The sequence below is a fragment of the Neophocaena asiaeorientalis genome, unplaced genomic scaffold (assembly GCF_003031525.2).
Source record: "Neophocaena asiaeorientalis asiaeorientalis breed wild unplaced genomic scaffold, Neophocaena_asiaeorientalis_V1.1 scaffold92, whole genome shotgun sequence".
In the NCBI taxonomy this organism is placed as follows: Eukaryota; Metazoa; Chordata; class Mammalia; order Artiodactyla; family Phocoenidae; genus Neophocaena; species Neophocaena asiaeorientalis.
Window position 1 is genome coordinate 5,519,190 of NW_020174057.1, and position 13,145 is coordinate 5,532,334.

Sequence of the window (13,145 nt, forward strand, 5' to 3'; positions counted from 1 at the left end):
GTACAAGGATTTTATATTTGTAAATATATTTTTAATTTATATTCACAATAGTATATTTTATTATATATATATACATATACATATAATTTTCTATATTATCTTGCCTAAAGCCTTAGAGCTGTAGGAGGTGAAGTAAAGTAGCTAGAAGTTAAAGTCCAGGTATTTTTCCCTACTTGATGCTGCCAGATGACTTGCATTAAGTACAATCTTTGATTTTACTGTCCTTCTAATTACATCTCCTAAATATACCTCAGTAACACATTTCATCACTTAGTGATCAGTTTTCCTTGATTTCTTATATGTGTCTATCCCTATGCTAGGTGCTCTTTTCTCATCTTCTCTAGCTTGCTTTTATTTACTAAACTCTTAATAATATTAAAATCATAGTAAGTTTTATTAATCACTTGTGCCCAATGCTTTTCATAGCTTCTGTTATATGAATCTCAAAACAATCCTTTATAGTAATATTATCACACCTGTCTTATAAATGAGGAAAATAAGTCTTAAAGAGATAGTAAATTGTGACCAAGGCCTTAGAGCTAGGAAGTGGCACAGCTGGGTTGTGCTGGGCTGACATCAGAGCTCATGTGTTTGACCATTTCACTCTGCTGCCATCTTAAGTCCTTCTTCCTGTGAATATTTATGCCTGTGTCATGTATGAGTCTACGTTTCCTAGGCTGGGACCCTTATGCCTGGATGCCACCACTTTCCAGGAGTCTTAATTTCCATATATTATGTCCCATCACTGAGGGACATGAAAAGACCATGGAGGAGTAGAGAGATTATAAATTCACACTCTGGAGTTAGACCAACCTGGGTGAGAGGCTTGACTCAATCATTTAGCTGTTTTGTGACTTCAGGCTAGTTATTCCACATCTCTAAAACCTCAGTTTTGTTACCTATAAAATGAAGGTATTAGTGACTCCTATCTTCTAGGATATTTGTGAGGATTAATAGATGTGTCAATAAATAAGACTTGTAATATATATAGAGTACTTGGCCCAAAGTAAGCTCTCAATATATTTTATCTTAAACATGGAAAAGGAAAAGAAAAAAAAAAGTAATTTGGCTAAATGCTATAGTGGCAAAGGCTAATGATATTCTTTATAAATTTGCCTCTCTCCATCCCATTGCAAAATTTCCTTCCACAGTCAAACTTCCCATAACTTTTTTTTTGGAAACTGATGTCCCACAAGGGAAGACACTTAGAAACAAGGTAAGAATGATGGATGAGATGATAATTGGTGTTCCAGAGAAACTACATTTTTTTTAATGTCTTTTCATAGTGATAGGGAAAAAAGGACATACACTCATTGCTTTGTTATATATTCACTTGCTTTCTTTATAGAAGTATTTTAAAAATCCACGTTTATTTATTCTAAGGAGACTCAAGTGGTTGAAATCCCTTATTCCGAGAGTGACTGATTTCCTGACATTTACTCATAAGAATAATGCCATTGTTATTCCATTTCCTCCATTTAAGAACACGTTATTTTAACTCTCTTTGGCCATCTGGGAGCATATTACTTTCCCCACTTAGTAGCTAGATAGCCTACAAAATGGGTAATTGTGAATCTCTGTTTCCTCATCAATGAAACGAGGTTAATGAAAAATAATTTATACATTGAAAAAAATTACATGAGCTAAGTTACGAAAATGCTAATCTCAGTGTTCAGCACATAACAGACATTTAGTAAGTAGAAGTTCCTTTCCTTAGTATCTCCCACACAAATCATACTGCTATTGAGAAACTAATAGTCATTTTCAAATCAAATAGGGAATAAATTTTTACATTAAATAGACGATCTTGACAGAATTCAGTGGGTTGCAATGAAAATTTCAGACCAAACATAACCTGTGATTTTCCAGTTTTATTCTTTATGGACAACCAACCAATACTATTGGGTTGGCCAAAAAGTTCTTTCGGATTTTCCTGAAACATCTTATGGAAGAACCCGAACGAACTTTTTGGCCAACCCGATATCTGCTAAGCAGATGTTAGTTCTACATGTGACCCATTTGCTATTTTCTTTGTAGTTATTGCTGTTCTTGTAAATGGAACAATATGCCATTTAAAAAGCTGTATAAAAACCTAATAGAGCCACAGATGGCAGGATGAAATGAAAATAAAAGATTTAAACTTTTAAATTTACATTACTAAATTTTTAGAAGTCGTAGCCATTCACGAAGTACTATCCAGAGGTTTAGTGGATACTTTGGATTTAAAATATTTTCCCCAGGTGCCCCACATATGGCAGATCACTTGATTATAGGTCTCTGTACTCGTCTTGTATAAAGAAACAGTTTTGATTTTAAAGAAACAAGTCAGTGTTAGCTCTTGCTACACACTGTATTACAGAGGCATTTGATGTTTTCATGGAAAATTTGATTAAAACTAAAGGCAGCACAGTATATAAGTGTTAGTTATTAATTATGCTCATTAATAAAATACCTGGTTAAGTTTGTTTATAGGTTGAACTTATACATAATCGCTTTATTGTAGTGCAAATGCCCATCTCCTCAATTTACAGTTATTATCCTTTGTCAATGGCAGTGCTAGCCCATTAACAAAGCTGTAAGAAACTAATGAGATTCAGGGTTTTTCTTCAGTTCTACAACTGTATCCTGGCAGTGGCTAAGACAAAAATCTACTACATGATAAACCCAGTCCATGTTTTTGTCATAATAAATCTAGGAGAAAAGCAGAAAGGGCTTGTACTACTTCCTAAAAGATATAGTATTGTATAAAAGGGATGAAGGAAAAAGATGAAAAGCAAAACTGATGAATCAGATGCAAAGAAAATCCTTTGAAACTGTATGTCTTTTGGAAAATTGATGGCACATGTTCTCATTAAGTCTTCGTACATTCTCTAATTACATTTATCTGCTAATTTAACTTCTTATATTTCCATATTGCAGGTCTTCCTCCTTCCCTTACTGAATTACATCTTGATGGCAACAAAATCACCAAAGTTGATGCAGCTAGCCTGAAAGGACTGAATAATTTGGCTAAGTAATAATATTCTTTCATAACATTCTATCAGTAAAATGGCTAGGTATATTGTGCCTATATGCTCAGAATTAGAAACGTGATGATTGATTCTTTTGCCTAAACCACATTTTTTATTGTTGTTTCTACAAACCTCAAACTTCAGCTTGCCCAATTATTAATATTAAAAAAAACTAATGAAATAGTGTTCTTATCATAACCCCGCCAAAATCACCCTTATTTTTTATGAATACCATATTGTTTTTAGATTAATTTAGATATATGTACAAGATATTTGATTAAATCAGTATATTCATTCAATCCGTTCTAACTTGACTGTATGAAACAGAAGGCTAAGTAAATTATAGCATAGTATTCAGAATTTGAAAATGTATTAAAATGAAAGCTACCAGACATGGGAATATTGGGCATCTCACACTACAGTACAGAATAGTTATCATGAGATTCTCTAATTCCTGTTCTCTAAAGAGTTTAAAATGTCTCTGGACATTTAATGTACTCTAAAAAAACTTTTTTTCTGAGCCTTCTTAACTTTTTTTTCCCTTATAGATGATCACTAGTGCCCATCCTGCTTTCTAACCTAACTTCAGTCTTTCTGTATTTGCAATGTGGTGAAGCAGTAAAAAACGAGTGCTGGCAGACCCTTTCAGCTGTCTTCAAGGAACACTCTGCTCTTCATCCACACGTATTGCTGAATGTCCTTACAGAGAAGCACAGGGTTGTACCAAATTGGCTCACTCCTTTTTTTGCATATACATTTCATAGTGGATAAATAAATATAAAGCATATCATTTGTCTCTGAGGAATACCTAAGAGCAGATGGATATATAATGCAGTTTTTCCCATTTCTGTGGGTATCCCCCAGTGACCCAGTGGAGCGTGAGGCCTGAAGGTGTCATATGCATGTGACTGTAGCTGCAATATATAACCCTGGTGTCTCAAATGATAAGAAATCCTTTATCTAAAGCTATTTTAATTACACTCTCTAATGAAGAAGATATTTTTCAAAATACTGTTATGCATTACCTACCTTTCTATGTTGATTAGGTCTCTCTAGCTGGAGAAAACTGTAGGAAGATAAGTTGCATTGTTTATTGTGTAGAACAATTGCATTGTTTATTCTGCATTGTGTAGAGCTGTCTTTTGGACAGCTATTATTATTGGATTATTATTATTATTAGGAGGAGGAAGAGGAAGAGTAGAAGTTGGGATTGACCATAGTATAAAATTCTAAATATGGTAAATCAGTCGTAATATTTGTGCCATTTTAGAAAAGTAAGTTTATTTTGTACTGAAAGTGGTATGGAGATTTTGAGTTTCCTCTCTTTAATATACAATCATATGCTTTGTATCAAATAGAAGCGTAGAAGTATAAAGAGCTAATAAACTTTGAAAAGGTCAGTAGAAATGAAGATTTCTGTTTAAATGGATTTTGAATTCCATTCATTAAATCAGAGGAAAATACCTCATTGGCCAACAAACTTTCCCAACTCTTGAATTGACTAAATACATTTCTCTTTGGAATCAAGTCCAGAAAAATCCATCTATTAAACCATCAAATCCTTATGTTTTTTGCTCCTCACTGATTTTGGAACATGAAGGGTATTTTGGTGATGAAAATCAAAACTGAGGAAAGGAGAAAAAAGCAGCCACTGATCTCAGAATATTGTTGCAGTGCAAATATTCTGATTAGTTACTAAGAACAAGTGAAGAGAAAATACTGTATGTCCCTCTGCAAAAAAATAAAGTGTTTTAATCAGGCAAACTTCCCTTTTCTTATTAAGCATATATATCATCATCTCCCCTAATAGGTGGAATATTCTTCGATAGAAAGAATCATGGTGGTTTTTGAGCCATGTCTCCTCTGCCCTCACAAGCCTAAGATAAAAGTCTTTAACAAAATAGGTTCTCAAAACATTTGATGAGTGAATATAAATTAATCATTGAAAATGTAGTTTACTTCAATAGATAATTAAGATTATTATATTCTAAGAAATGTGTTAGCCCAAATTGGATGTGGGATTTAGAGTGCTATAAGAAATAGAGACATGATTCTGAAATAGAAAAGGAAAGGCCAGAAACAAGAGATGGAAGTTTAAGACTGGGAAAAAACAAAAGATTATGAGTCAAGATGCCAGGTTGATAATCAATAGGTAAGACAAACCAACTGTGCTATTAATAGCCTAAAATCAGTACACTTTAATCTCAGTTATTTCAAATACCAAGTCATGATTAAAATTGGAAGACTTTGGTTACCTAAACCAACATCTAAATCCCAAAAGGGCTCAAAGATCTCAACTAGCTGAAAGCAAGCAGGAATCATCCTACAAAAAGGACCCAAGTCTTTTCCACTAAATTTGAAGGAATCCAATAGTTTCTTCCCCTTTCTCTTCCTTGGAACTTTCTGGTTCTCTTCCACAGCCTTGTTGCCTCATCTCTCTCTGCCCTTTTGGATTGACAGAACCCGGTTCTGACGGAGATTTATTCCTAGAATGTTTGGTACACAAGTTTTGTCTTCAAGTCAACTTCTCCTGACTTTTGAATCCCATTTACTGTGAGGGGACATCACAGCTGCAGACTCTCACTTGTTAAACATCTAATTTAAAAAAAATACAACCCAAAACCTTGAGTGGCATTGTATAAGAAATGTCAGAGGGGCCAAGATCAGGGTCAGAGATCAGGGCTCTAGAGGCCAAGAATGTTGGCACCAGGCATATTCTGACAGTTAACAGATGGTCACTGATAAACTCAAACAAATGTAAAATGCTAATTCTGTTAACCTACCTACCTGTGGCAGGTAGGTTTATTGACTCATTAGAACCTTTCACTTTTTATTTACAACAAATAAATTTGCGTAATAAATATACAATTGCTTGGTTTAGAAAGTGCCAGAAATGATAATGTTCCTTTCATTTTTCTCTCAAATGAATTCACTGTATTCATTATGCAGTCAATTCAGCAGCTATTCATCGATCATATCAAGCTCTGTGTTAGTACTGGATATACCACAAGACAGTCACTTTTCTCAAGGCAAGACGCACTAGTACACAATCCTTAGAGTTTTACAAGAGGGTGATAACAGGATGCTACATGAGCATTCACTAGGGGTACACCGTATCCAGTCTGGTACTGTCAGAGGAGTTTTAAAGAGGGTAACTCTGAGCTGAAACCTTAAGAACCAATGGGCTCTATCCAACTCAGAAAGTTTGGAAAAATCACATTAGGCAGAGGTAACAGTAAGTACAAAAGCAAAACAAAATTCTTTTCCTATTGACTTGATTAATCACACAATGCCTGTAAGAAGGCATCCACGTGTAGTGTATCCATTCGTTTCTGTTTTCTGTTGCAGGTTGGGACTGGGTTTCAACAGCATCTCTGCTGTCGACAATGACTCTCTGGCCAACACTCCTCATTTGAGGGAACTTCATTTGAACAACAACAAGCTTATCAAAGTGCCTGGTGGGCTGGCGGATCATAAGTACATCCAGGTAATGCAATGCCACTAACTATTGTGAGGAATATCTAGGGAGCAAATCCTCCCTACTGGGATGCTAGGAGGCAGGAAGCTCTGCTTAGAAATTCTTTTGCAGAGATATTTTTTATGTTTCTACATATTCATTCTGGTTTTGTGAAATCTATAGGTTTAAATTAGTATTACTTTTTTAAAATTAGGACTACTGCCTTGAACGTACTATAATGCTTGCTTCCAGAATGTAATATTTTTTTTTTTATAAAGCAGGGTAGTTTCAAGTCACAGATCAGTGTAACAAATACATACTTGTTGGAAAAGATGATATCATCTCTAGTGCGTAGATATGGAATAAAATAGTAATTGTAACCTTTAGCTTCAGCAGATGTCATATAGGTCAAAAGACAGTGTTTATCTATTGATAGTAGTGTGACTGACTGAATTAACTTTATATAAATTATCAAGTTATAGTGTATTCTTAAAGATAAGAAGATATGGTTCAGTGGCCTACTATGGTAATATAGCTTTACAGTCCATAAATCTATAAATGTAAAGCGTGCTTATTACCTTAAATAATCATAGTAATTTCATATATAACAATATAAGATTTCCATTGTTACCTTAAGAAAATTAAACAAACTCATTATTTAAATTATATATTTTTAAAAGATCAATAATGTGGTCATCGACAGATTTTACATATTTGTATATTTCTTCTAATTTTTCAGTTTTTTTAAAGATTGTATTTAAATTGTTTCTTTCAGAAATTTCAGTAGGTACTTAGTGAAATTATGGTGATTCAGAAACTGTGTCTTAAACTGACACTCTTTTACAGATAAAACCATTTTATAAAGTTGACCTTTTGGTAATCTAGTATCTCAACTTCTTTGTTTGGGATTCAAAATGGGTTTTTCCTTTACTCTGCTGTCAACAGTGTCAATAAACTTCTGATCTCTTTTATTTTATTGAGTTGTGCCAAAAACTCCAAAGTAAGTTTACAGATCAAAATTTACATTTGCTAGCTTTCAGTAAAGTGTAAGAATTCTACATATGAAGATGAAATTAAAGACGTTTTATTTCATGCTGATTCATTTTCAGTGGGTCTCTGGTGGTGGTGGTAGAGTGGTGAGTATGCATAGCTTGGAGCCACAAGTAAAACCAAGATGCTTGGAAGACCTAATAAAAATAACTAATGTTGTCATTATTAAGGTTTTTGTTGGTGGTGGGCTTTCTTGTTTGGTTGGTTTGGGTTTTGTTTTTAGATTTCACAATAATAATTTTCATCTTCTTGATTACTGTTTTTCAAATTTTAGTCTGGACATATTACTGAGTTCATAAAATCAGTTTAATAGTTTCATTTGGAACATCCCATGGGATGGGATGGAATAAGTTGAATAGAATAGAAAATGTCACTGTAATTGCAAGTATTTTATAAAATTTTTGTTTCATATGCATAGATCCATATATACTAAAGCTCAATATATAGGGTGTGTCTTACTGTGGGTCACAGAGAAAAAATTCTAAAACATGCCATTTTGAAATCTTTGTTGAATATCAGCAAATCTCATGGGCATTCACACAGAGCCCCACATTCAGAAGGACCTCACTCTTGGTTTTCCATCTCTAATTGGCATCCATGTACCTATTTTACCTGCATTTCTAGAGGGTCCCAGGGGTTTCACCTACTCTACTTTCTTTTCTATATCTATATAGTCCAATTATTTTTAGCAAAATCATGTAATTATTCAACCATCACCACAATCCAGTTTTAGAACATTTTGATTACCTCCAAAATATCCCTTTTATATATTTCTACTTGTTCTTAATCTCATCCCCAGCCAGGGAACCATTAATCTACTTTCTGTCTCTATGGATTTGCCTTTTCTAGACATTTCATATAAATGTAATCATACAATGTATGGCTTTTGTAGCTGGCTTCTTTCACTTATCATAGTAATTTTAGGTCACCCATATCATAGCGTGTGTCAGTAATTCATTCATTTTTATTGATGAATCGCATTTCATTGTATGGATATACCACATTTTGTTTGCTAGTACTACACCTTTTGATAACTGTAGGTTTTGATTATGTTTAGAAATTAGAAATGAAGGCCCTCTAACGTTGTTCTTATTTTTCAAAATTTTGGCTATTCTTGTTTCTTTGCATTCCATTCAGCTTTTAGAACCAGCTTGTTCATTTCTTCTCAGATAGATTGCTAGGGCTTTGATAGGAGTTGTGTTGAATCTGTAGATCAATTAGGGGAGAATTTTCCTTGTAATAACATTGAGTCTTCCAATGCACAAGCATGAGATATCTCTCTATTTTGTCTTTATTTTCTCACGGCAATATTTTGGCATTTTTAGTGTGCAAGTTTTACAATTTTTTATTAAGTTTGTTCCTAAATTTTGTATTATTTTTGATGCTGTTGTGAATGAATTGTTTACCATAATTTTATTTTTGAATTTTTTGTTGTTAGTTTATAGAAATTCAGTTGATTTCTGTGTATCTTTCTTCTACCCTAGTGCTGTGCTGAAATTGTTTTTAGTTGCAGTAATTTTTTGTGAATTCCTTTGGATATTCTACATTCAGGATCATGTAATTTGTAAATAAAGAGAATTTTAAGTATTCTTTTTTATCTGAATTCCTTTAATTTCTTTTCCTTACTTCATTGCATTGGCTAGAATCTCCAGTACAATGTTGAATAGAAGTGATAAAATTAGACATCTTTGCCTGGCCCCTAGTTTAAAAGGGCAACCAACCTTTTGCCATTCAGCATGATGCTAGCTATAGGTCTTTTGTAGATGCTCTTTATCAAGTTAAAAACATTCCCTTTGCTTTCTAGTTTACTGAAGTTTTTTATCATGAAAGCGTTTTTTCAAATGCTTTCTCTTTTCTATTGAGATGATCATGTGATTTTGTCCTTTATTCCTTTAATATGCTATATTAAATTAATTGATTTCCAGTTAAATAAGTTTTTACACCCTTGAGATAAATCATGCTTGGTCTTGGCCATGGTGAATAGTCCTTTTATAATGTTGTGAGATACAGACAGTTTCCTAATATTTTGTTAATTTTTTTTGTCTATATAGGAGATATTTAATTGTAGTTTTCTTTTTTGTGATGATTTTTGTTTGGCTTTAAGAAAATATTGACCTCATAGAACAGGTTGGAAATTTACTTTCCTTTTTACACAGACTAATACTTTCTTTATGTCTTGATATTTCCTTCTCTCGTTTTCACTATTAGCCATAAACTCTCACCAAACACCTCTCTCCTTTCTTGTTAATCACTTCTGAGAAATGGAGAATGGTCAATGACAAGAAGAAATTTTCAAAGTTTGAGAATCACACACACACACACGAACCTCAAAGATACTGTTTTGATTTTAATATTCCTTGTTTCTATTTTTGTAATACATCTATTGTTCTCCTTCTAAACCCTTTCTTAATCAAGACCCTTTTCACCAGCATATGAGTGCAAGTGTTCTGGTAGGTGGAACAATATTTCAAGTCAATTATTATTATTATTATTTTTTGCGGTACGTGGACCTTTCACTGTTGTGGCCTCTCCTGTTGCAGAGCACAGGCTTCGGACGCACAGGCTCAGTGGCCATGGCTCACGGGCCCAGCTGCTCCGCAGCATGTGGGATCTTCCCGGACCGGGGCACGAACCCGTGTCCCCTGCATCGGCAGGCGGACTCTCAACCACTGCACCACCAGGGAAGCCGTCAAATCAATTATTTTAAGGGAGTACCTCATAGGTTTTATAGCTTGCTTTAGAAATTATTGCCTTAGCATTATATTTTAGCCTTGGTTTTATGATCAATTCACTTCTTATTCTTCAGAATTCACATATAAATAATGGGAGTAAAAACTCATTTCTATAATTCTTTTTAAGTCTGATATTAATTTCCCTAAGAAAATCTATGAACAAATTACCATTATCTTAAACATAACCATAAAATATATTTCAGAAAAAATTTCTGATGAACTATAACATTATATTCATTGAGCTGAGTTTGTAACATAGAATACATTTTTGTTAAAAATTTCTTGGTCTATATATTCCAAATGCAGTGACATTCAAGCTTTTCTTAGAGTTTGTGATTTTTAATTTTGATTCTAATACTCTATACCCTCTCTTACTTCACTATATATTACTTCCTTATTTTATATAATTCATTAAAAGGTCTACCATTTTATCTTTGCCCTGAAAACATAACATTCCATGTAGACACAATTTATGAAATAACCATGAATTCATTCATTTATTCATTCAACATATATTTGTTGAACACCTACTCTGTTCTAGTAGACACTGGAGATACAGTCACGAACAAAACTGAACAGGTTTCCTACCTCATAGAGCTTTTATTCTAGAGGAGGAAAACAGACAAAAAGCAAATATGTGTTATATAGTGATCATTACGCTGGATAAAAATAAATAAATATAATTGGAACAGAAAATGGCAGAATGGGATAGTCAAGAAAGACTTCTTTGGTAAGGATAAATGAATTACATGAGTCAGTAAGACTTGGAGACATCTTGGAGAAGTTTATGCCAGAAGGAGGAAACAGTGTGTGTCAACCTGAGGAGGGACCATCCTCTAGAGAAGAGAAACAAGTAGGTTAGGGTGGTTGGATTGAACAGTGAAGAGAGATGAGCTCAGAGTAGAAGGATGCCAGATCATGTAGGATTTGTCAGCCACTGTGAGAACTTTGGATTTTACTCTGCATAAGATGGGAAGCTGCCGGGGTATTGAGGCAAAGATGATATAACTTGCTTACATTTTTAAATAATTGGTGAAAGGAAGGAAGGAAGGGAGGGAGGCAGGCAGGAGGGAAGGAAGGAAGGGAGAAAAAGAGAAAGAAAGAAAGAACAGATTTCCAGAAGGCAAAAGAGGAAGCAGGAAGAACAATCAGGGCAACTTCAATAATCCAGAAGGAAATAATGGTGGCTTTGGATAAGGCTGTAGGAGTAGATATGGGGCAGAACTAGATTATATGTGCATTTTGAAGGTTGCACTAGCGGGATTTGTTGATGGTTGGGCAGAGAGTATAAGAGACAGGGAGAGTCAATGTTTTTAGCCTGAGTCATCTGGAAAGACTGAAATGTCATATACTGAGATGAGGAAGACTAAGGGAGGGAAAAGCAAGATTAAAGAGAGAGAGAGGGCTTCCCTGGTGGCGCAGTGGTTGAGAGTCACCTGCCGATGCAGGGAACACGGGTTCGTGCCCCAGTCCGGGAAGATCCCACATGCCGCAGAGTGGCTGGGCCCGTGAGCCATGGCCGCTGAGCCTGCACGTCTGGAGCCTGTGCTCCGCAACGGGAGAGGCCACAACAGTGAGAGGCCCGTGTACCACAAAAAAAAAAAAAAAGAGGGAGAGAAATCAAAAGTTTGGTTTGAGAAGTATTAAGGTATTTAAACTGAAGGATGAGTGTACTAAAAAAGAATAAAGTATATACGTGTATGGTCTCAATATATTTAGAGGAAAATAACCATGTGCCATTATTTTGGGTTGTAGGTTGTCTACCTTCATAACAACAACATCTCTGCAATCGGCCCTAACGACTTCTGCCCACCTGGATACAACACCAAAAAGGCTTCTTATTCCGGGGTGAGCCTTTTCAGCAACCCAGTCCAGTACTGGGAGATCCAGCCATCCACCTTCCGATGTGTCTATGTGCGCTCTGCCATTCAGCTCGGAAACTACAAGTAGTTCCGAAGAAAACCCTCGTTTTTATAACCTGGCAAAATCCCGTTAACGTCACTACTCAAAAAAAAAAAAAAAAAAAAAAAAAAAAAAAAAAAAAAAAAATACAAGCTAGATACTGGAAACCTAACTGCAATGTGGATGTTTTCCCCACATGACTTACTATGCGTAAAGCCAAATATGCAGTTTAAATAATTGCCTACAATAAAAAAAAAATATTTTGCCTGCCATTTTCAGAATCCTGTTTTGAAGTTTATTACTGATGTTAACTGAGCTATTGCAGATATTCTTATTTCACTAAATGTAAAATTTGGAGTAAACAATTTAGTAGAGCTTTTAATTTCCAGAAGAAATCAATAAAAATGGTATCAATCTTCTGTAACTCATAGGGGGGGTTAGCGCCTTTGACATAGTCTAGCAATAATGTATTCATCCCCATTATTACTGATTAAGCCTCATTTGAGTGTGTAAATTCAATACAGGCTATGTAAAATTTTTGCTAATGTCATTATTTTGAAAAAAAATAAATTCACAAGTACATTTTAAATTACTATTGTATAAAAGCGTAATTGTAAATCTTCCCTAACCTCAATTTTCTGAAGAGAGTAAACATCGCTTTCTTGATAAAGACAGCACATCTTTTCAAGTTCTTAGGTATGTATTCTACCTCTGTCCTTTGACATTTGTGCATTATAACTTACTTTACCTGTATTCAGTATTAAGCTGATAAGGCACAAAACTGACTTTCTCTTATTGGTCTAAAAAACCAATATTTTTAGTTACTAAATACTAAACCAATTTTAAAACTATTATGTGTGTAATCAGGCTGAGCATTTCTGTACTTACTAGATGTATTAGAAATATTTCCTGCATTTAGTTAAACCTTCAATTTAAAATTTTTTTTCTGCAGGATTTAGAAATAGCTATCAAAGAAGACCATTCAATAAGCCT

At 34.3% G+C, this 13,145-nt stretch overlaps 1 protein-coding gene across 2 annotated transcripts in view; it reads left to right on the top strand.

Annotated features, from left to right (window-relative positions):
• The window catches only part of DCN (decorin), a 35,134-nt gene extending 22,389 nt beyond the window's left edge, over nucleotides 1-12,745 (top strand). Inside the window, exons 6-8 of one of the 2 annotated variants that reach the window (XM_024754417.1) lie at nucleotides 2,920-3,013; nucleotides 6,360-6,498; nucleotides 12,006-12,745. In XM_024754417.1, coding sequence (XP_024610185.1) covers nucleotides 2,920-3,013; nucleotides 6,360-6,498; nucleotides 12,006-12,200 — 428 coding nt within the window. In that variant the 3' untranslated portion in view covers nucleotides 12,201-12,745. The remainder of the gene's footprint in view (nucleotides 1-2,919; nucleotides 3,014-6,359; nucleotides 6,499-12,005) is intronic. The other variant, XM_024754418.1, reaches the window with a different exon arrangement.
• Nucleotides 12,746-13,145: the final 400 nt, after the last annotated feature.